The following is a 25,035-nucleotide window of genomic DNA, read 5'->3' as shown; positions in this document are numbered from 1 at the left end:
AGGCAGAAGACCCTTCTGCGCAAGCGCGTCTAATCAGGCGATTAGACGCTGAAGTTAGACGGAGCCATGGAGACGGGGACGCCAGCGCAGGGAAGGTAAGTGAATAACTTCTGTATGGCTCATATTTAATGCACGATGTATATTACAAAGTGCATTAATATGGCCATACAGAAGTGCTGAACCCCACTTGCTTTCGCGAGACAACCCCTTTAAAGGGAATAAATCATTCTGCTACGTTTCTGTTTTTTTAACAGGACAAATACCGTAGCTTTACACTGTTATTTGTTCTTTAAGTGTAAATAACAGTCTGTAGAGCTATGTGTTCTGTTCAAAAAATAGAAACCTAACAGAATGGAAGCAAACTGAAAGCTTTCCTCCTTTTTTTAAAAAAACATTCAAATCAATGGGGAGAAAACCGTAAACGTTTAATTCCTTTTTAACTCTGTTTTTCTGTTCCAAAAGCGGAGCACGGAGACAGAAAGCCCTAATGCAGATGTGAATGGGCCTTTAATCTGTTTTATTTTCCGATTATATATTCTTTTACTCTGTTTATATGGATATAAGAAACATCAGGTCAGAAAACAACCTACTGATTCCCGTAGAAGAGTGTTTGAGCCATGCTCTGAACAACACAAGAAAACTTTATCATAAAACAGACTTTAGCATCTGTTTAAACTAATTAGGCTTATACTCATGTTTGTTCCAGAAGCTCCATTCAGATTCTGCAATGCATTATGGACATAAATCCCTACGACAGAGCTGAACAACCAAAAAACTTTGTGCCAATATGAAAACAGTCTATTGACAATTTAGTGGTTTTGTTAAAAGTACTCGTGTAGAGGTTGTGGACGGAGCAGTCACCACACACAGGTTACCACAAATTACTGGGCTTTACCCATACTTGCCATTGTTTTGCAGAATGTACAGGTGAAGTACAATAATTAGTTGTAATCCGCATATCGGTAACACAGCTTGGCTGCAATGTATATAGGCACCCTTACTAGTCAGGTCGCAGAGCCTGAAGGATCTTTGAGTGCTTATAATTTTAATCTGATTTCCTTATCACAAAATTTTTTATGTGTATGACCAACTTTAGCAAGTTACTCATTTACTCATAATAGCTTTAATAATTTATTTCATCATAGCTCTTACTTAATTCTACAGTAGTGCAACATACTTACAGTAAGTTTTTCTATAGTCAGAATTGCTTTTGATTGTGTAGAACCTATTCCTTTCCTTTAACACCTTAATGACCGACCATATGTATTTTATGGTGGATACTAATGGGCTTTAAATCTGCATACACATCTTTTTAAGGTGGGGGGCTTGACTGATTACTAACAGCCAAGCTCCTACTCCAAACGCCAGGAGAGGAGAAACCTCAGATCCTGGGACTTTAACCCCTTGCATGCCACAGTCAATAGCAACTGCAGCATGTGAGCATATGACAGAGGGAGGGAGCTCCTTTTTTTTTTTTTTTACCCATCGGCACCCTGCAATGTAATCACAAGGTACCAAAGGGTTTACACGGTAGCTGAACGCCTGACAAAGGCCTCCCTCCATATCTGCCATGTAACTCAGTCTATTAGATCCTGCCTCAGGAAGACTAATTGACTGGAGGTCACATGCATTGCAGAATGCTCTACATAAGTAATGTAGTGTACTATTTTAGCAATCAAACGATCACATCTTCAAGCCCTCTTCAGGGGATAAAAAATGTTCTATAAAGATTAAATTAAAAAAATAAATCCATTTAAAAAATTGAATTTTCCTCACAAAAAAAAACCTTTTAAAAAAAATAAAATACCAAAAAAAAAGCAACACATAATAGGTATTACCACATTTGGAACAATCTAAACAATGAAAATATTTTATTTCTCTTGCATGGTTTACCAAACTGGTACCAATGAAAAATACAAATCTTCCCACAAAAAACAAGACCTCAAATAGCTCAACCGCTGGAAAAATAAAAAATGTTATGCATCTTAGAATGTGGCGATGCAAATTAAAAATTTTTCTTTATTACATTTTTTTTTTTTTACCAAACTCCAAAAAAAAAAAAAAAAAATCTATATAAACTTGGTATTGCAGTATTAATGCTTATCCAGATAAAAAAAGCTATGTTATTTTAATAAATTGTGAACGCTGTGAAAACATAGGACAAAAAGCAATGGGGGAATTTTTGGTGACATATTTCAATCACGCCCCCAAAAGGTACAAAACAGGCTGGTCACCAAATGTTACGAATTCTCACTGCAATCAATAAATCATCTGCTTTTAGTATGCACCTTTGTCAGCTGAAGCATTCGATGTCTATTGAGCACGTACATGTGTCAATACTTTTTATATTACTATGTTACCATTTAAAAACATACCTACAAAAGTTGACATTGTCCATCAGAAGCCAATCTCCTGCTCGTAAAGATTGCACGAGCATTCCATCAACCCATTCAAATGTTCCACTAGTCTGTCCCTCTATAGAATGAAGAAGCTGGTCCTTAAAATTACGCAAACTTTCCAAAATGGCAACAAATTCTGACAAAAGCAAATTCAAGAAATAAAGCATGGGAATATTTAATACATTATTTTTTTAAGTATCATCAAAACACACACTCAAAACACATCAGCACCTAGTTTAGGCAATTCACACACCTGCTTTTGAGAAGGAGTTTAGCTTTCCATTCAGTCTCTGGATTTGCAAAAGTATGTTCTCTAGTTTGTTCAGCACTTCTGTAGAAATGCCATGTCCTTCATCTACCATTGATCTGGGCTTGTAACTAAGATTTAAGTTGCTCCAAGAACGCAACAAAATTTCTGTGTCATCCGGAGATACATCAGTAGCCAGAAGACTGTCCCTTACCAAAGTTACCACTGCATTCCATACCTCCTCAAGGATCTGTTGCCATGGTCTGTTGATATCAGCCTAAAAGGTTACATCACTTAGTTAACTAAGAACATAAAAAGACTTCCAATTTTATATTCTGATAGGTCCTGTAACATTACCCTAAACACAGCAAATGTACAGAACTTAACAGTGTGGAAATAATTTTTGCTCACACATTCTATGTAAGATATGATATCACGATAGCTTTAAGATATCATTTTTTACACACTTGCACTTTTTTCCCCAAAATAACCCATTTCGAAAACATTTAATTACTACTGTGTGAAACACTCACTCAAAAACTATTGATTACATATGAAAAAAAGAAAACCATTTCTAATATAATTCACAAGGTCTCTGGAAATAAAATGGTCTTTGCACCTGTTCAAATCCACCAAGCAGCTCTGTCGTGTCCATAGCACTGTTTATTGCCATGACATTCAGTTTGTTTCCAGTCAAAAGGGCCAATAGCTGAATAAGACTGGTCTTTCCAACAGCTGCAGGGCCTACAAGGATAACCATCCAGCCCATCTCTACACATTTCATTACTGGTTCAAGGGACTGAAGAGAGTGGTGAAGGATAGAAAAGTGTTGGCGTGTAGTAGAAGAACTACTACCACGGGGAAGAACTGAAAATCCAGCCTAATCCATTGGAAGAAAAAAAAAGAAGTTAAAAAATTGGCAGAATACATTCAAAAGCAGTTACCAAAAGCTATCAATACATTTTTTCTTGACTTAAGCGGCAAAATTCAAGCAAAGCAAAGCTGAGTGGAATAGAAAGCAAATGGGTTTCACATCAAATGCTTGTTCCGAAAATATTTGCTTCAGACAAATTTATTAGCAATATGAAACAATAAAAATAAGACAACTACAGATCAGTAGAAACAAGATTTTTGTTACTTACTGTAAAATCTCTTCATCATCTGTTCATTGAGGGACACAGCAAAGACTGTGGGTATAACTCCTGCCATTAGGAGGTGGACACTAAGTGAAGGAGGGTTGGCTTCTCCTAACAGCTATACCCCTCCTGTGGTCACCAAACTATATCAATTTGTACACAAGCAGTAGGAGAAGCAGAGCCAAAGAATAACCAGTAACACATAATTACTAACTAGAAACATACAACTACAGAAGTAAATGAAGAGCAGGGGTATGGCTGTCGACTATTGAGCAAAACTTAAAGGGGTTGTCTCGCGAAAGCAAGTGGAGTTCAGCACTTCTGTATGGCCATATTAATGCACTTTGTAATATACATCGTGCATTAAATATGAGCCATACAGAAGTTATTCACTTACCTTCCCTGCGCTGGCGTCCCCGTCTCCATGGCTCCGTCTAACTTCGGCGTCTAATCGCCCGATTAGACGTGCTTGCGCAGAAGGGTCTTCTGCCTTCGGCTCGGCAGCAGCGCCGGTCTGGCCCCGCCCCCTTTACACGTCATAGCGTAGCTCCGCCCCGTCACGTGTGCCGATTCCAGCCAATCAGGAGGCTGGAATCGGCACACGTGATGGGGCGGAGCTACGCGATGACGCGTAGAAGGGGGCGGGGCCAGACCGCCGCTGCTGCCGAACCGAGCCGAAGGCAGAAGACCCTTCTGCGCAAGCGCGTCTAATCGGGCGATTAGACGCTGAAATTAGACGGAGCCATGGAGACGGGGACGCCAGCGCAGGGAAGTGAATAACTTCTGTATGGCTCATATTTAATGCACGATGTATATTACAAAGTGCATTAATATGGCCATACAGAAGTGCTGAACCCCACTTGCTTTCGTGAGACAACCCCTTTAAAAGAAATTAGAGTTGAAATTTCACCTTCAGACTGAGAATGGCCCATAGAAGGAGACTCAAAACTCAGAACACACACCTTTATATGGTGGTGAGGAAGATGGCAGTGGTGAGAGCCTATGAGACCCATTGGACCTGTGGTGTTTGCAGAATCTACTTCGTGCTTACTCCACCAGGTAGGAGTCCTCGGCAGCAGACCCTTCTGGTGGTCTCTGACTCTTTGGCCTGTGTAACATCTCTATGATGGATCTGGATGCTTTGGTTAAATCTGAGACCACCAGAGTAAACGTGCCTATAAAGGTTCAAGCTCATGTGAGTAGTAAGCAGTGGATGGCCCATGAACAGGATCATAAGCTGATCGCTGTAACAGGCACCACTGGAGTAGTCTCATGCTGCTGGAGCTAGGAGAAGATGGCATCTAACAGTAGCAGAAGCAGGCAGAAAAAGTTATTAAAGAGCAGAGCCAGAAGATAGCCAATCCAAGGCCCTAAAGCTGCAGAATGAGAGCTGTGGTTTTCTGAAGTCCCAGCTACAGAAGGGGGGAGCTATGACCAGGAACACAGCCACATAACAATCAGAGTTCCGCTCCTGACCGGCCTTGGCCTAGAAAGAATTATGGCCGCCTCTTCCATATAGACCAGACGAAGCTAGGACCGAAAGGCAGTGGAGAGAGATTTGAGCCACATCAGCTGAAAAATGCCTGCGACGCGCAGCTAAAAAGGCTGAAGTGAGACCGCGTTTCTAACGCAGAGGATTCCCTACGCCCACTTACCACGGCGGTTAAAAAAGCAACAAGGGCAATAGACCTATGCCAGTCCAAAGCAGACGATTTGGAAAACCGCTCCCGCCGTAATAACCTACGCATGGTGGGCTTACCTGAAAAATCAGAGGGCCCCCACCCCGAAATATTCGCCGAGACCTGGCTGAAATCGCTACTAGGAGACGACACCTTCTCTACTCACTTTGCAGTAGAAAGAGCCCATTGAGTCCCTGCAAAACCACCACAACCGGGAGCCCCCCCCACGCCCATTCCTAGTAAGGATCCTAAATTGCAGAGACCGAGACACTGCACTACGTCAAGCCAGACTAAAAGGCCCATTAAAGCACAACAACACAACGATCTCTATATTTCCCGATTTCTCTGCCGAACTCCAAAAACAAAGAGCCACTTATACAGAAGTGAAACGGAAGTTTAGAGAAAGACAGATCCCCTACTCAATGGCATACCCAGCCCGCTTACGCATAGTAGCCCAAGGAAAAGTAGTCTTCCTCCAGTCTCCCACGGAAGCCCTGGAGTGGCTGGACATGCATCCCGAAACGCCAAAGGGTGACTGACTTCACCAGATTTGCAGCGGAACCTTAAGCGTGGTTATGACTTAAGCTCCTAGCACCCCCTTGATCTATAGATGATATGAGATATGGCCGAGCCACCTTCAAGTCATTACCGGGACCCGGAGGTCTACCTTCAACCGCTAAAAGCCACCAAGAAACTCCCCCCAACAACGCAACATCTGCTACTTCTAGCTTGATTGTAGCTAAATTGTTCTTGGTTTTTCTTCTTTTTTCCTTCCCTTTTTCTCTCTCTCTTTTCTCTTGTTCTAACTTTTTCTATTTTGCTGCTCTTTGGCACCGCGCCACCATTTAGGCGAGATGTCAGAGACTAACAGTTCAAATTGTTATACTCTGTTCTCCATCAATATTTTTTGCAAGTATGCGCTGATACAACCTTTTCCCTTACACCCGCCGACCCTCTCCCCTTTCCCCCACCCCGTGGATACGGACTTAACAGCTAAACCCCATACCCACATAGGTAACAATGTCTCTGCAGTGTCTTAGCTGGAATGTTCGGGGACTTGGCACAGCTCTTAAACGAAAGACAGTATTCACATACATTAAGCAAATAAATCCACACATTATTAGTTTGCAAGAGACCCACCTTATCAAGGACAAGGCAGACGCCCTTTTAAAACCATGGGTCCAATGGACTGCTCACTCCTTCCACACCTCCTTCTCCAGGGGCGTCTTCGTGCTTATCCACAAATCGCTGCGATGGAACCCTATCAACACCCGTAGAGACCCCGAAGGTAGATTCGTATTCGTATATGGAGAAATAGACTCCAAACCCTATGTTATCCTCTCCATCTATAACCCACCTCATAGCAATCTTCATCTTCTGCAGACTGCCATAGCGTTTGCGCACCAATACCCACTAGCAGGAGTAATCTGCCTAGGCGACTTCAATATGGTAATGGACCCCTCTAAAGACAAATTCCGCGTACCCCCTAACACCACCCCCACCTTAAACTCCCCTTTGAGACAGCTGATCGAAAGCGTGGGATGGGTCGACCTTTGGCGACTCCGTCACCCCGAAACGCGGGAATACACATGCCACTCACCAGGTTACAATGCATTGACAAGAATCGACTATGTATTTAGTTCCATAGAACTGGCAGTGTATCTCTCGGACATAATACACTGCCCGAGAGGCATATCTGACCACAGCCCCATACTACTAACCCTAAAATTTCCTCAACACAATATAAGACCCACTTGGAAATTACACCCATTCTGGCTCAAGCTCATGGGATCAGATGACCAGACGCCCTTCCACATTTCCCTATTCTTAGATGCCCACAATGACAACACCCATCCCGCCTTGAAGTGGGACACTCTTAAGGCCTATATCAGAGGGTTCCTCAAATCTGCCATTTCACACATTAAAAAATCGTCATCCCAGGCCGATAAAGAAATAGAGAACCAGACCCTAGAAGCTGAGAAACAATACATATCGGCCCCCACAGACTCCAACAAAAAAGCTTGGCTCAGTCTATCTCGTCTTTATAGACACCAAATACATGCTAAAGCCAAACGCAAACTATTCTTTGCCAAACAACACTATTTTGAGTTGGGAAACCAGTTTAGCCACTTACTCGCCAACCTCATTAAACGTGAAAACCAAACTAATACGATCCTGAAGATTAAGAATCAATGGGGAATAGAGTTCACTGATGCCCCGTCCATCACAAACTGCTTTAAAGAATTCTATGCCAACTTATATAGTTCTTCCTCGCAAAACACGGTGGCGGACATTCTAGACTACTTAAGAGATTTAAATTTCCCAACCCTCACTGAAGAACAGATTAATCTCCTAGAGGGTCCCATCACTCTGGAAGAGATCCAACTAGTAATCCAGGATATGGCTCTTAACAAGTCACCAGGTCCCGATGGTCTTCCAATCGAGACATACCGTAAATATTATGAACAACTAGGCCCACAACTCCTCGAGGCACTAAGCCAAGCCCAAATAGACAAAAAACTTCCACCCTCATTCTATAAAGCCTCCATAGTAGTGATTTTGAAACCTGGGAAGGACCCCACGGATTGCGGCTCTTATCGGCCTATATCACTGGTAAACACAGATTACAAGATCTTAACCAAAATCCTGGCCACTAGGCTAAATCAGGTGATCCTTTCTATTATACATCCCGACCAGACGGGCTTCATGCCAGGGAAATCCACGACCATAAATATTCGTAGAGTCCAGACAGCTATCCAGCTAGGTAAACAGTACAACATGCCCTGGGCTCTGGTTTCACTTGACATGGCAAAAGCCTTTGACTCCCTGGAGTGGGCTTTTTTGGAGGCCTGTCTGATCCGCTTCGGATTTGGACCTAATTTTCTACAGTGGGTCAAAACGATATACAAATCCCCGAGTGCAAACGTAATCGTAAACGGCATCCCATCAGCGGAATTTCAACTGGCAAGGGGCACCCGACAAGGTTGCCCTCTATCGCCGGCCTTATTTGCCATAGCCATCGAGGCACTGGCGATTCGGCTGAGAAGCGCCCCCAACGTAACCGGTATTAAATGGGCAGACCTTGAAAGTAAATTAGGATTATATGCAGATGATACAATCCTATTTTTATCAAACCCATCAAACTCCTTTGCCCAAGCCATGACACACATAGATAGATTCTCTAACTTTTCCGGGTTATATGTTAACTGGTCCAAATCAACAATCCTTTACACAGAAAACAACCCCCAAAACGATCCATGCGTCATAAGATATGGACTAAAACCAGTTACAACATTTAAATATCTAGGGATGTACATGACATATGACCACAATAATACTATAGCAGATAACATAAACCCACTACTAGAGAACATAAAACAAACTGAAGCGATGGGCCAAGCTGCCGCTTTCTGTGGCTGGACGTATAAACCTCATCAAAATGGTCATTCAACCCAAATGCTTGTATATATTGCAACATATGCCAGTGGGTGTCCCCAGGCATTTCTTTAAATCCTTAAACTCACTAATCATAACATTTGTTTGGAACTCATCCCGTTCCAAATTGAGCTTGTCAACCCTACAAAGACCCAAGAAACAAGCCGGAATGGCACTCCCAGACCTCCGGCTCTATTACCTAGCAGGACAGCTGAGAAATATCAGAGCCTGGGTCTTAGATAAAGAACTCCCTATAGCAGATAAACAACTTGCAAAACAAGTGGCGGGGAATAACCTTTTAAGCTTTTTGGAATTCCCGGAATGTACCAGATCGACCAAACTAGTCCCGCTTCACAGATTGGCTCTTGGCGTTTGGAGGGAAGTAAAGACACTGCAGAAATACAAGGATGTGGTGGGAGAACTCCCCCTTTGGAACAACCCTGGTCTTACTGCACTACAGACAGTTCCAGATCCACAGTACTGGATTGCTAAAGGGATACGCACATTAAAAGATTTATACATAGATGAAACATTTCCTACATTTACAGAACTGCGTGACAAGCTGCAGGCCCCGCACCTTCAACTATTTAGATTTTTCCAACTGAGACACGCACTAAATTCGCAATTCCCACCTTCTTCGCCCCGTATATCCAAGTTTCCTACAATTGGCATCCTCAAATCCCAAGGGCCCAAAGGCCTGATATCGGCCCTGTACACACACCTCCTTTCAGCTAAAATAGATCTCCATCCCCTCCCAACATACGACAAATGGAAACTTGCTATCCCATCTCTCACACCTGAGGAGTGGCAGGACATCTCCGAGTCCCACTTGGCAGTGTCACCGGCCGTAAATAACAAATTAATTCAACTATACATTATATATCAAGCCTATCTCACTCCTAACCGGTTACATAAAATGCGTAGTACCACCTCAGACTCCTGCCAGAGATGTCGCCAATCGAGGGCAGACTTCTGGCACTTAATTTGGGAATGCCCTTTTGTTAATGAGTTTTGGTCAAAAGTGACGGACCTCATAAATTCACTTCTATGTCCCCCACTACTCATCGACTTGGATCCTAAAGTGGCGCTGTTTGGTCTACTGGAAGAGGAGGTGTGGCCATACTATACTCGCGTCTTTCTTGAAAGAACGCTGTTTCTGGCCCGCAAAGAGATAGCCATGAAATGGATGGCGACAGAACCCCCCTCAGTCCCGCACTGGATCCAATCGGTAAACACCACAGCCTCATATGAAAATATCATATTTCAAAATAGAGGCTGCCCGACCAAATTCCAAAAAGTATGGGGAACCTGGATGGATTCCCACTCTACTCTGCCTACCGACTAAACCCTAGGCCTTATCTACATCAACCCCCCTTTCCCCCTTTCCCTCCTCACCCCCTCGCGCTCCCCTCCCTTCTCCTACTGACACGCGCATGAAAACTTGCAACTTTCTTTCATCAGAAACTAGAATAAAGAAGAACAGTATCCGATTGTTTTTGTTTTGTTAAAAAGTCTAAAAGTTTATTGTTATCAATGTATAACCAAATAGTTCAAGAAATACAGCAATAACTTCTGTGTTAATTTGCTATAATTTGATTAATCACTATATATTGAACAATTTATCTAATCTGTATTTCACAAATTATTTACCAATAAATAAAACGAATTAAAAAAAAAAAGGCTGAAGTGTGGTGACAGAGCAATGGGGCGGGAAGATCGCAGCAAGGAGGAGAAACAGACGGAAATGCAGAGGTGCTGATGGAAGGGAGGCTACCACCCACAAGCCCCGAGGTATGCGGGAAATCTGAAAAAGATACGGATTACTTACAGGTAGTCCCATTTCCAGGAGTCATCACGACGGCCCCATTACGTATGGAGGTTGCCCTCTGACCCAGGTAGGGACAGGAAGAGTTTAAAAGCACCTCCCTTTCCACCATGCTTCAGTGACTTACAAATTATTACGGTGGACAATGTTTACTAAACCAAAATTTACCTTTATTCGGTCATATTTACATTGAAAGAACATAAATTATTCTAAAATGGAGGAAACTATGGGCCGTCGTGATGACTCGTGGAAATGGGACTACCGGTAAGTAATCCGTATCTTTCCAGAGCGTCATCCCGACGGCCCCATTACATATGGAGTATACCAAATTATACATGGCTTTAGGGCGGGACTACTGCCTGAAGGACTTTTCGTCCAGAGCCTAGGTCTTTGTCCGACTGGACGTTAACCCTGTAGTGTCGGATAAATGTGTGTATGCTAGACCAGGTGGCTGCTTTGCAAATTTGCTTTTTCTGCCCAAGAGGAGGAGAGAGAGCGTGTGGAGTGGACTCTAATTTTTCCCGGGGGATCGAGGCCCCTGGCTTTATATGCCTCTTGGATGGCAGTCTTTCCTTTTCCCGGGCCCTGAAATTGGATAAAGAGGTTTTTTTACGGAAAGAGCGGGTAGCCTCTATATACGCTAGAATGGCTCTCCTAACATCTAGGCTATGAAATTCTTGTTCTTTTTCATGGCGGGGATTTTGACAGAAGGAGGGCAGAGTGATTGTCTGCTCCCTATGAAAATTTGACACTACCTTCGGTAGGAAGGCTGGGTCCAATTTAAAGGTAATTCTGTCATCTTGTATTACCATGTATGGTTCAATACAGTATAAGGCATGTAATTCCCCTATTCTCCGAGCCGAAGTTATAGCGACTAAAAGGGTAACTTTTAGTGTGAGTAATCTCAGGGGAATTTGGGAGAGGGGTTCAAAGGGGGGTTGGCAAAAACTATTTAGGACTAAGTTTAAGTCCCAGGTAGGGAAGGTTTCTCTAATAAAGGGTCGAAGTCTTTCTGCCCCTTTGAGAAACCTACGCACCCAGCGGTGTTCTGCCAAGTCTAGGTAGGATCCTAGTGCTGCTGTATGAACCTTAAGGGTTCTAGGGCTAAGGCCTTTCTCTAGGCCTGCCTGTAAAAATTCCAGGATTGCGGGTATGTCAACCCCTGGGATTTTCCCTGGATCTATTTTGCAGAAGTCTGTGAACTTCCTCCATATCCTATCATAGATGGCTGTCGTGATAGCTTTACGGCTCTTTGTCAGGGTGGTAATTACTTTATGGGAGAGTCCCTTCCCATGCAGTATCATGCCTTCAGCATCCATGCTGCTAGATTCAATTTTTCGACCCCCGGGTATGTTAGCGGGCCCTGGGAGCAGGAGATCTTCCACGGCTGGTAGTAGGATTTTTTAATATGCCTTCCTCTTACAAGGGGTTCTGCTGCCTGAAGGGCCTCCCGGATTGCCCTTAATTCTCTGTAACTTGATGAGCACTTAGCTACTTGGGAGTCCCAGATTCCCTGTAGATTTAGGTCAGCTACTTGCGCTCCCCATCCTGTTTTGCTGGCATCTGTTGTGATGGGTACAGTAGGTTCTTGCAACCAGGAGGTACCTTTGCTTAGGTTCCTCTGCGAGGTCCACCAGCGTAGGGACTCTGACTCGGGCGGACAGGCTCAGCTTTTTATCCAGGGATGTCTGCCGTTTGTCCCACTTGGCAAGGATGAACCCTTGTAGTTGTCGAGTATGGGCTTGTGCCCATGGTACTATCTGAATGCAGGCTGTTAGGATGCCCAGCACCTTCATTGTTTCTCTGATCGAAACCGTCGTAGCCTGACAGAGGAAGGTTACTTTTTGGATGAGGTCTTCCTTCCTAGATGATGGAAGCCGAGATTCCTGGATGTGGGAGTCTAGTAATACACCCAGGTATATCTTCTGTGTACCTGGGTTCAGGTCGGACTTTTGTTTGTAGACTATCCACCCTAAACTGTTTAGGGTAGGCAAGACCATGGATAGGTCTATACGTATAGTCTTTTCTGTCCTTGACACCAACAAGAAGTCATCCAGATATGGGAATATACGGATTTAGTTCCGTCTGAAATAGGCTACCATCTCTATTATCATCTTTGTGAACACCCGAGGGGCGGTGGAGATTCCGAATGGAAGGGCCGTAAATTGATAATGTTGGATCCTGTCACCCTCCCGCAGAGCGAATCTCAAGTACTTGTGATGGGCTGCAGCTATTGGGACGTGGTAGTATGCATCTTTGAGATCTATAGTGCACATTACACTATCCCGGTCTATTAGTGAGACGATAGATCTCACTGTTTCCATCTTATATTTTTTGTATGAAATACATTTATTTAGGGCTTTAAGGTTAAAGATAGTCCTAATGGAAACGTTTGCTTTTTTGATTAGAAATAGGGGGAAATAGAATCCCACACCCCTTTCATGATCAGGGACTTGTGCAATGACCCCTAAGTCCTTGAGTTCCTGTACACCTTTTATGAGGTTCCCTTGTTCTTGTAGGGACCCAGAGGAGGTTATGAGGAATCTCCTAGGGGGTAGAGAGTGGAACTCAATTCGGTACCCTGCTTTAATTATTTGGAGTACCCAGGGGTTAGAGGTTATCCCCTGCCACTGACTTAGATAGCTCGCTAATCTACCCCCTGTTTGTTCAGGAGAGGGTTGAGATTCCTTACCCCGACCTCCCTTGGGGTACGACCATCTTCCAGTCTTTCCCTTTAACTTCGGGAGGTGGCTGGCGTGTCCTCCTGGGAAAAGATGGTTTCCTGTAAGGTTGTCTGTCGGGAAGGGTCTTGCTCTTGTCGCCGACTTTCTCTAGGATTTTGTCCAGGACGGGCCCAAACATGTATTCCCCTTGGAAGGGGATGGCGCAGAGCTTGTTTTTTGATGTTATATCTGCGGCCCATGTCTTCAGCCATAATGCCCTTCTTGCTGAATTGCTAAGGAGTCCGGTTTTTGCACCGTATCTCACTGTCTCCGCTGATGCGTCAGCCAGGAAAGCGGTAGCCATTTTTAGGAGGGGAAGACAACTGGCTAACTCCTCTCTGGGGGCCCGATCTTTGATGGAGGCTTCCAGTCTGTTTAGCCATAGGACCATGGATCTGGCCATAGAAGTTGAGGCTATGTTGGCCTCAATGGTAAAGGATGTTGCCTCCCAGGCTTTCTTCATTAATTCGTCGATCTTTTTATCCATCGGATCAGACAACTGAGAAGGGTCCTCAAAGGGCAAGAGGGTTTTCTTGGCCACTTTTGCGATTTGTATATCCACCTTAGGGGTCTCCCTGTATAGACGAACGTCCTCAGTAGCGAACGCGAGCCGGTTTTGGATTTCTCTTGAAACCGCTATTCTTTTCTCCGGCTCCTGCCATTCATCTGCAATCACTTGTTGCAGGGTCTGATTGACCGGGAATATGGTCTTTCTCCTTGACCGGGGGCCGCCGAACATTTCTTGGGTCCGTTTTCTTTGGACCTTCCTTATCCATCTACCCATGCAAAATGGGGGAGAGTGGAGAGAAGAAAAACGGGGAACATATATGCATCCGACTTGGTACACGTAGCAATTTTGCGCATTCCTTTTGGCATATAGCCTACTTACAGTTTGTAGGGTATCAGTCTCTCCCTCTCGTGCTGAGCTGTCGCGGGTAGAATACTCACTTGCACTGTCTGGCAGTCAGCAGGATCCTCCATGGAGCTTAGCCTGCTTATATGGGGAGGATTTTTGAATTTGGCGCCCATTTCCGGGTTCTCACCAGTAGCCACGCCCCCTACGTTGAGCGCGTGACGTCCCCACGCTGGATGACGTCCCCGCTATGCGCGCCAAGGACCAGGGAGGCCGCACGAGGGAGACCAGCGCTGCTGAGGAGACTTACGGCTCAGTCGGCGGCGCAGGTCGGGGATGCAGGGACTCGGCGGTATGCGGCCCCGACCTCTACCCCTCCAGGGGGATCGCACAGTGTGCGGTGAGTTCTCTCTTTCCTCCACAGACTTGCTTGGAGTTCTCTGCTCATCTGTCCCACCGTAGGGACGGGAAGACACTGAAGCATGGTGGAAAGGGAGGTGCTTTTAAACTCTTCCTGTCCCTACCTGGGTCAGAGGGCAACCTCCATATGTAATGGGGCCGTCGGGATGACGCTCTGGAAAGAAGAAATATGTGGGCAGGGAGCAATGGATACTCACCTGTCTTACTTCCCCTATCTCCCTTTGGCAAGGGAGGGAGCCATGAGTCTGGCATAGAAATATGGGCACTACACTGGCAGGCACAGAACAGTTATGGCTTCTCTGTGCCACTTTTTCTTCAGAAGTTAGGAAGAACAGCAGGGAGGTTAGATCAACCCTGGTGCACCTCCTCAGTTACATTACAGGGGGATTGAGTTACACTATATGCTCAAGCAAGTAGCCGGAGCAAAAGTCCAGGAAACGGTCAGGAACGGATGATCTGTCTCCTAGAGACACAAAGTTAAAACTGATTTAGCTTGGTGGGCACAGGAGGGGTATAACTGGTAGGAGCCAAAACGTATTCACTGAGAATCTGATCCCTAATGGCAAGAGGTAAACCCAAGGTCTTTGATGTCCCCAATGACACAGACGAGAAACCAAGTGACTTTCAGTACAGATGAGTCCCAGTCTGAACAAGCACAAACAACTCTTTTTCCAAACTTTATTGTTGCATGAACATTGTTTCAACCACCATACAATATGGTAATACACATTTACCTGTATATATTGAGGATTAATAAAAAAATGTCGTGTTCCCGCGTAAGGAGCGTTTTCTTCCCCAAACACCTTGTGATAAACAGAAATAAGCTACAACAAAAGGATTAACAGAAAAGAAAAGTTAGTTAAGTCTTCTACAATTTTTATTTCTTTGCAAAACCCCCCCCCCCCCCAAAACACACCAACACACTACATGCTTAAATGGACTAAAAATTAAAGGCACCATGATGCCTTAAACGTGCAATGATTGGTTATGCCCAATATGGGTCGCCAAGAGTGGCGTGCAATGGGCTTTGCAGTCAAGCTCCTTTCAGAGCTGGTGCTTATTATTTGCTTCTTACAGCTGACACTGCAGGTGACTATTGTAGACAGACATAGCTCTCATCTCTGCTATTTAACTATATTGGTCCATGCTGACTGTTGCATCCAAGTAGCTAAGTGGGCATGCCCCCTCAAGTGTCCCATCGCACCACCATCCCCATGACATGATAATGTTGTGCCAACAAATTGCCATGGCAGCATGGTGCATTGTGAAAAGACCATTTAGCACGCGGCTCAACCCAGTGGAGCAGCCGCTTTGAGCGCTGATACCGGGGGAATAGCAGGGAAGGCAATTATAAAACTTACATAAACTTAGCTTATAGGGTTCAAATATATAGAAACAAAAAAAACTGCCAACAGAAAAAAAAACAACCACATGCTTTTTCTTGTTTGCCCTTACAGATAGATTTATGCTTAAACCAGGCATGCTGAAATTCATTTATTGTTGACTTTCCAACCATGTCTACTGCTGGATGTTTGTTTCCCACATTTATTACTCTTTCAATGAAAAAACATTTTCTGACATAGATTCGCCATAATCATACTGACCCATAGAATAACATCAGCATATTTTTACTGCACCGTGTATCCCGCACAAACAAGACCCTCAAAAATTTGTTGGTTTTTTTCACTGCACTCAGCAATTTTTAAAAGTTTATCAGTAAATTATATCACATTAAATGCTACCAGTAAAAAAATAAAAAATAAAAATAAAAAATCAGCAAACAAGCAGCCATTAGCTCTGTTGACATAAAAATATAAAGTTATAGCTGTTGGAAACATGGATTTTAAAAAAACGAAAAAACAAAGTGGCTGGCTATTAAGGGGTTAAATTGCCTGAGCCAAATTTCCTATGAATACATGACATTGCATATGTTCAGTTCAACACAGTATACATATACAAATATGTTCACTTTACAAAAGTAGGGACATTAGATTTGTGGAAGATTGTGCAAAGCACCTGGTGACTGCAGATACTAACCTTTTGTCGATCCTCTTTAGACCTCATCCGCTCTCCATATACTAGAAAAACATGCTGAGATGGATCATAATGTCCAGGTGATTGATCATGCAACATTAGATGACACCACCGAAACAAATCCCTCAAATTGAACTCCCATGGTCCTCCTTTCTGACCCCATTTTTTCTCAGTCATAACTTCCAAGTCAATCTAAAAAGACAGGCAAGGCCCAATTTGCATAACTTTGGTGGCAAAACCGTGCATGGCATGTTGTGCAGTAAGATCACAAAAATAATTATTTCATTTACCAACAAATCAGGACATAGATTTAGCATTTGCTACAAAATAAAAATAACCTTAGACATACCTGGTTACTGAACGCAACCATTTTGCCAATGATCTCTTCACCCAAGGAAGGAAAGAGAGAATTTGCTATGAACTGCATATCAGATGTTGATAGCTGATCCACAAAGACCTTATAACAACATACAAAATTTCAAATAAAGCAAGCTAACACTTTACATGGAATACCACACTATATCATCCATTTACAATATGAACCAAGGAACGCTTGCAATAAATTATAAAGAGACAATGGGCATATTTACTAAATTTTGTCTAATACACAGTGCAAACAGACTTTATTGCATGTTATATAGCAATTTTCAATCAGTGTAAATATTACAAGAGAATTAAAAGAGACTCTTGAAGATCCTAAAGGGGTGCACACATAACTGCATTTGATGGCTGATTTTCTCTGTGAATTCCACCTCCAAAAACCACAAGAAAATCTGCATCTTTTTGCTGGGAATCTCCACTTGGATTTAGCCTCGTTAATGGGTAAAATTCACTGGTGAAAATTTCGATGTCTTTCCGTGTCGAAATTTTGAACGAGTGTGTAGCCGTAGCAAAAAAAACCCCTTGATTTTGGCATGGGTTTTAGAGGCGGAATTGACACAGAAAATATACCAGAAGAGTTCCATGCGCTAAAGTTATGGGTTCGAAGCATCTGGCGTGCAGAGCTCACAATGTCAGTCTCATACTTGTCTTCCTCCGTGATCCCTGCTCGCAAAGCCACTGTACTTTGTATATAGAGGACTACTTATGCATATGCCAATACCAGAATAAAGGCCCAATTAGACGCAACGATCATCGCTCAAAATTCGCTCAAAAGCCATGTTTTGAGCGATAATCGTTGCGTCTAAACGCGTGGCCATCGTCCACTTTTCATGCACTGCTCATTGATCACTGAATTCAAGCCGGCCTAAAAATCATCTTGTGGTCTTATCAGGACGGCACGCTGAGTTCTCCGCGGATAATGCTGATAGTATTGTTTCAGCTATTTAACCCGTCGGAGAACAATAGAGCTGAATGCAGATAAAAGCAGTCTGGTTATTACCTGCATTCAGCTAAAGGCTTCATTTGCACACTAATAAACTACTAAGTAGCTGAGTAGCTACTTAATGGTTTGTGCAAAATGATCGCTCAAAACTGTCACTCAAACTGTCGTTTGAGCAATTTTTGAGCGATCATCGCTTCGTGTAAACGGGCCTTTATTCCTCTTCAGTATGATTACGTGCATAAGCAGTTCACTGTCTAAATAAACAGCAGCTTTGCAGGCAGACAGCAAAAAACACGGAAAAAGTTAAGTATAAAAGAGTGACTTCCTGAGAATACGAGAAGCGCCCTCGGACTCAGCGCTTTATTTCCTACGAGTCCCTAATTATTTTATGGGGTTTACAGGAACAGAAAGAGTTCCTTTAAGTCTCTATTATTAGCTTTCATGGTAAAACCAGCATTACACAGAAGATACTTTTACTGAAATAGGACTACAAAATCGTGAACACAGACAAACCTGAGTGAATCTATTCAAAAAGGATCGTGGGAGTCCTTTTCGACCACCTCCTTGACAAAAGGGGTTCTGGCAACCAAAGATCTTTGTTTTTTCATGTTGCACCTTAAAAGTCATGCAGAGTTCTGGAATATACACCTCAGCACGATGGTCAAAGCAAGCATTAAGCCCTTCTAGCACAGACTGAGATGCCAGATTAAGCTGGGGAAAAAAATAACAACGCTTTAATACAGTAATTCTTGTTAAACTTCAATCTTTATGGTAAATATAAACCATAAAATAAAAGGCTGTTATAGTATAAGAAACTTACTTCATCCAGTAGAATCCAATGTCCTGCCTTTAAAGCGGAGAGAAGAGGACCATCACGCCAAGCAAATTCCCCACCTTTGCCTCCTTCAATTGGAAGGTCAGTGCCAAATAAATCTGTTACATCCTTAAAAAAAAACAACACAATTTACAGTAGCTAGACTTATACCAATTTTTTTAATATGTATGAAATAAAAGAATATACAAAATATTTAGGGTTCTCAAAGGAGCAATTTTTTTTTGCAGCGTATGCGCCAAGGTAGTGCATACAGTGTTTTTTGCACGTACATTTTAGGCACTGCGTGTGAGAGGCACAATTGAAAGACCATGTAAAGATTGGTATCGCGTATTACGTGCACAAAATGTGTGTGCGCATTACACAGTAGCATACACTTATGTGAGAGCCTTTAGAATAGGTCTAGATGTAGTATATCAGTAACTAAATCCACATCTTACACATGCATGATGTCACAGATTTGGCTGCGGATTTACTGTGGATTTACAGGGTGACTATCAGGCACTTTATCCTGTCGAAACAACACTCACCTAGCAGCCGGCGTTCGGGTCTCACGCGATGGGCTGCAACGCTGCTGCAGGCTGCCGTGTCCTCCTTCACATCGACAGAGCCGTTCTTACTGGTAGCGGGGCTTAAATGCCTTGCTTCCAGCAAGCTGATGCTCTGATTGGTTAATAAAGCGCCACATCAGCAAATAAAAGCCGGCGCTGGATTAACCAATCACATCTATTCAATGATGTCATTCAATGAATGGCTGTGATCAGTTAATAGAGTGCTGGTTCTCATTGGAGAATCGACCTCCGCATCAGGCAATCAGAGCAACAGCTTGCTGGAGGTGGGGTGTTCAAGCCCCGCTTCCAGGAAGAAGTGCTCTGTTCGCGTGAAGGAGAACACGGCAGCCTGCAGTAACGCCGCAGCCCATCGCGAGTAACCTGAACGCCGGGTGCTAGGTGAGTATTATTAGACACCCCCAAAAAATAAGACACTGTGCCTCTTTTGAGGCAAAAATGAATATAAGACTGTGTCTTTTTTTTCGGGGCAAACACGGCAGTAGTACATTAGAAAGCCTATGAGGCCCAGCCTCATATGCAATCGTAGCTGGCAGACCTGGAAGCTATATGTCATAGCAACCCATCGTGAGGGTTAGATGGCTGACAGAGGGAGCCCCCTCCCCTGTCAGCCTTTTAAATGCTGCGGTGGCACTTAAAAGGGTTAAACACCGGCAAACCATGTTTCTTTCGGACCACGGTGTTTGAGTAAGTGCCTGGCTGTCATCCGACAGCTGAGCACTCACTCTTCCCGTCATAGGAGACCTGTGCTGGGCTTCTAATGCAGCGCAGTCAAAAGACATATGGGCGGTTGTTAAGAGGTTAACTCTATTCTGCAAGCTAGCACGAATACGGCATTACCAAATTTATATACTGTACTTTTTTATATCTTACACACATTGTCAAAAAATAATCAAGCGCCTAGAAGGGGTTGTCATTTTGCGGCAAAACTTCATATGCAGTTACATCTCAGGTAGATTTACAAATGATTAGAGTTGTGGTGTAATTAGATGAACGGTACTGTTACCTGAAGCCCTCAAAGTGGCTCCACCCTTGGCCTATAAAAAGACTCCGAGTCTACTTGTGTGTAGTGGAACGCTTTTTCCACTTGTGCAGAGTTGATACTTAAAGGGGTGGTCTCGCGAAACCAAGTGGGGTTATACACTTCCGTATGGCCATATTAATGCACTTTGTAATGTACATTGTGCATTAAATATGAGCCATACAGAAGTTATTCCACTTACCTGTTCCGTTGCTAGCGTCCTCGTCTCCATGGTTCCGTCTAAATTCGCTGGCAGCTTGCTTTTTTAGACGCGCTTGCGCAGTCCGGTCTTCTCCATTCAGCACGAGCCGCTTCAGTGTGCTCCCCGCTACAGCTCTTCTGCGCATGCGCAGACGAGCTGTCACTGCTCGGGAGCGCGCTGAAGCGGCCATTCTGCACCATCCTCTGTTAGAGGAAGGTGCAGAAACTGGAGCTGCCCAGCGGAGAAGCCCAGCCCAGCCCAGCAGCCCCGAGAAGCCTCCCAGGTAAGTGATGGGTCGGGGGGGGGGGCTGCCGCTGCGCCGGGCTGCGCTGCGCCGGGGGGGCTGTCGCTAGGCCGGGGGGGGCTGCCGCTGCGCCGGGCTGCGCCGGGGGGGCTGTCGCTAGGCCGGGGGGGGCTGCCGCTGTGATGGGGGGGCTGTCGCTAGGCCGGGGGGGGCTGCCGCTGCGCCGGGCTGCGCCGGGGGGGCTGTCGCTAGGCCGGGGGAACTAGCGCTGGGCTCCGGAACCTAGCGCTGGGCTCCGGGGCCTTCACCTGGGCTGAGGGTCTAGCGCTGGGGAGCCGGGGGCTAGCGCCGGTTACCTGCTGTCTGGTCGGCGGCTGCGGGGCGTCTGGTCGACGGCTGCGATGCGTCCGGTTGCCATGGAGACACAGCTGGCGGCGTCTCGGGAGCGCGCACGTCGGGCTGCAGCGAGCGACGGGGAAAGAGCCGGCGGCCATCTTGAGGAAACTTTTATAAGTTGCTGAAACGCTGGAACGGTAAGTACGAACCAGCTAGAAATGTCATTTACAGGGGGGCTTTGTAATGTATGTTTAATGGGGGGGACTGGGCAAAAAAAAAAATTAACTGCTTCCTCGAGACATCTCCTTTAAGGGCATGCATACAAAGACTGGGCTCAGGACGCCCTTGACAGACCACCAGTAATTTGTCTCATTGTCTAACAAGCATAAGCAGCATTGATTGGTTCATTGACCGCTATCCAGAGACAGGTGGCATAATCGTGTCTGGAAATGGTTCTAACAGTCCCCCGTGTCTGTTAAAACCATTTCCAGGCGCTTACTTGAAGGGTCTGGTCTCACGGTGCTCATTATGTGTACTGCCTTTGACACCCACCACTGTCAGCTCTGTTTGCAGTTGTGTCCTAAATGATGAATCTGGATTGCTACAGAGAGAAACCTGGTTTGTCTTCAGCGACTAATCCAGACTTAGGTTGGGCACTAATGACAGCTGTGTTTGTGTCTAGAGACCTAGGGGCAAGCACCTCAATCCTGTATTTGCTTTGGAGTGGCACACTGCTGCCCCAGTGTTGGTGTACTTGCCTGGAGGGCCATCACATACTACAGTCGTCAGGAATGCTATCTTTTCTCCTTAGGGAGAGCACCTAGAAGGCGAGTGAGTGAAGAGTCATTGTTATAGGTTTGTATAAAGAGTCTAACATTGACTGGCAGGAAAGCTGCCTTTTAATAGGTGGCGCTGCAGAGGTATTGTTCCACCTCAGTAATTGGAATACTACAGTCGGTCACATCTAGTATTTGTACAAGGGGAAATGACAGCTCAGCGATATGTTCTGGACATCCTGCCTCCCCTTGTGTTGCTTCCAAGATGTATTTTCCAGCAGTGCTTGGCCGCACACAGCAAGGGTGTTACAAGAATATCTCCTCAACATTGCGAACCTACCAAGGTCTGCCCGGTCACCAGATTTAGTGGAACAAAACAAGTATGGAACCATTTGGGACGGCAACTTCGACAGCCTAGGAGTATGCACAATCTATAGGCTCAATTACAGCAAATGTGGACTGATATGCCCCAAGATACCATATGGAACTTGTATGCCTCCATGCCCGCCCGTATCTTACATTCAAGCTAGAGGCGGCCTGAGGGAATACTAGAGCCTCCCCTTTAAGTGTTCAGTTTTTTTGTAATAAATTATCCTTTTGCTCCGATACGGCAATTACTTAGTTTTAGCAATGTTACAATCACACATATAAAGTTTCATTCGACAACTCCTTCTTCTAGGTGCTTACTTTTATTTTTCTGAAAATAAGTGTATACTTAAAAAAAAGTAAACAATAACTTTTTGTCACCATATTTTGAGACCCCATATCCTCACAATTTTTGTGGGGCAACATGTAATTTTAATTAGCACAATTTTAGGGGGGGGGGGCGTTTTTGATCACTTTTTATTTTATTTTTTTTAAAGACATAGTTCAGACTTTCAGAAAGACAACAATTAGGTTTATTTTTTAATATGAGCAATTGAAAAAGGGGAGGTTTTAAAATGTCTTTTTTAACATTTTATTCAACCGTTACATTTTTCTTTAGCTCCCATGATGGACTTGAACCTTAGTAGGATGCAATACATGGCAGCCCTGGAACCCTGAACTAAGCGCTCCAGACTGCCACAAACTCATCAGCAACCCCCCACCCACCCCTCCTCACCAATTAGGTCACAGGAAGATCAACGGGGTTGCTGATCCCCCTCTGATTATCTGCATAGTTGCCGCTATCAAGGCTGCCTGTTCTTGAAAACAGCAGACACTCGCAGAGTATAGAGTGGAGTTGAACACTATCTGTGACTGCCGGCCATACATTCACAACAGGTGGTCGTTAACAGGTTCACCACAACATAGGGGCAAATGTAGGATAGTTTTTGCTCATTGCAACCAATTAGAGCACAGCTTTCATTTCTTCTACTGCTGTGGTAAAATTTCTTATGCTGCTGTGATTGCTATGGACCACAAAGACAAGTTTTTCGTTTCATAAATCTGCCCTATAGTTTTTCAGACTAAACTGAAAATATTCACAGGACTATACCGTTTGCTCAGAGAGGTTAATCCGAACAAGATGATTTCCAGAAGCTTTGGCCAATGCAGTGACAAGGCTGGTCTTCCCAACACCTGGGGATCCCTCTAATAAAATGGGTTTATTAAGCTGCATTGCTCGCAGTAGCCTCTGTGCATTCATTGAAGTCGTCTCTGAATTAAGTGCATAATCAGTCATTGATTCTTCATGAAATACAGGACCTTAAAGCAAAGAAAACAATGAAAGCACAAACAGGTTTTATTAAAAATATATCTAGATTTAGTAATTAATGAATAGTCATAAGGTTTTATCTCCATACAGTATGAACACAAGGAGCATGATCAGTGCAAAATCAATAAAGTGAAAATATTATAATTTAAAATTTTCAGCACATTAAACTATATTTTTACATCCCAGAGAACCCTGTTACTTTATCTGCTGCAAAACCATTATAAAGTGTACTTTACCTCTGGGTATATAGAAGGGATGGATTCCGAACAAGCTTTCCAATGAATTTATCTTTCGCTGTATGGTTTTCTCATATATCTGTAGATCCAATTGCATATCTTCAGTAATTTGGACAGCAGCAGAGAGCTTTTCATGTAAAAAACGCATACACTTTTGTCTGGCAGATATGGTAGAAGCAGCTGAACAAAACGTAGTGCCTACAAAGAAGATAAAGATGCACTTAAAATTTAAACTAGAAGGCCTAAAAGGCTATGGAAACTTCTGTGAATGAAAAATCAATAGACACGTGTCTTACAAAGTCGTTGCAGAAAGAAATTATGCACTTGACTGATTTTTTTTATTGATTTTTCCTTCTCATTCATTTATAAAGATTCACGTTTCTGACTGGGGGAACTCTTAGCACTGATCAGCTGGTCTTGCATATGAATGAGCACACGCTTAGCTCCCCCTCTCCTTTTATAGAGAATGTAGCACAATTTACGCCCACTCAATACTACACAGCTATCTCTCATCCTCTGAGTAGCTGCTGGTTCATTCCCGCTCACTACTGGTAAGAGCCGAAAATTCACTTAAAGTGAATTCCAGTCCTCTGTTAGGGGCCAACCACAGTTTCTGCACCATCCATTTCCTGTATGTAGTGCAGAAGTGTCCCACCCTGACTGCGGGTCTCCGACCACACATATCTGCACTCTGTACGTGAAACAGATGGTGCAGAAGACAGTGTGGTCAGGCTGTATTTACAAGGGCGATGAGTGTTGAACCTGAGATTCTTGTGCTCAACTCGCAAGGCACAGCACATGGACACTCCATGGATTTCATTCCTTTTTTCTCAGTGAATGGTTTGCAATGTAAAGTTAGTACAGAAACTCTAAAAACATGAAGACCCTTGACGTGGATTATGAACCTGCGTATTTTGGCCAAAATATCAAGCAATACCTCATTCCTTGCAGAGACAATTTGGGTCAGTGATACTGGGGAAGACCAAGAAGTCAGTGCTTTGTGTAATATACTTTGGCAGTGTTCGACAGCCCGCCTTTTAATACAATC

The 25,035-nt window shown here is 44.0% G+C and overlaps 1 protein-coding gene across 2 annotated transcripts in view; it reads right to left on the bottom strand.

Moving 5' to 3' along the window:
- The window catches only part of MDN1 (midasin AAA ATPase 1), a 351,783-nt gene that overhangs the window by 186,176 nt on the left and 140,572 nt on the right, over positions 1-25,035 (bottom strand). For both annotated transcript variants that reach the window (XM_066608461.1, XM_066608470.1), the window contains exons 35-44: positions 23,988-24,185; positions 23,533-23,741; positions 18,896-19,018; positions 18,589-18,786; positions 17,101-17,208; positions 16,755-16,943; positions 15,452-15,541; positions 3,266-3,526; positions 2,653-2,923; positions 2,376-2,535 (exon numbers count right to left, since the gene is read on the bottom strand). In XM_066608461.1, coding sequence (XP_066464558.1) covers positions 2,376-2,535; positions 2,653-2,923; positions 3,266-3,526; positions 15,452-15,541; positions 16,755-16,943; positions 17,101-17,208; positions 18,589-18,786; positions 18,896-19,018; positions 23,533-23,741; positions 23,988-24,185 — 1,807 coding nt within the window. The remainder of the gene's footprint in view (positions 1-2,375; positions 2,536-2,652; positions 2,924-3,265; positions 3,527-15,451; positions 15,542-16,754; positions 16,944-17,100; positions 17,209-18,588; positions 18,787-18,895; positions 19,019-23,532; positions 23,742-23,987; positions 24,186-25,035) is intronic.

The sequence above is a fragment of the Eleutherodactylus coqui genome, chromosome 1, assembly GCF_035609145.1.
Source record: "Eleutherodactylus coqui strain aEleCoq1 chromosome 1, aEleCoq1.hap1, whole genome shotgun sequence".
Taxonomy (NCBI): Eukaryota; Metazoa; Chordata; class Amphibia; order Anura; family Eleutherodactylidae; genus Eleutherodactylus; species Eleutherodactylus coqui.
Note: the sequence above shows the minus strand (reverse complement) of the source record. Positions and strands in the feature narration are given on the sequence as shown.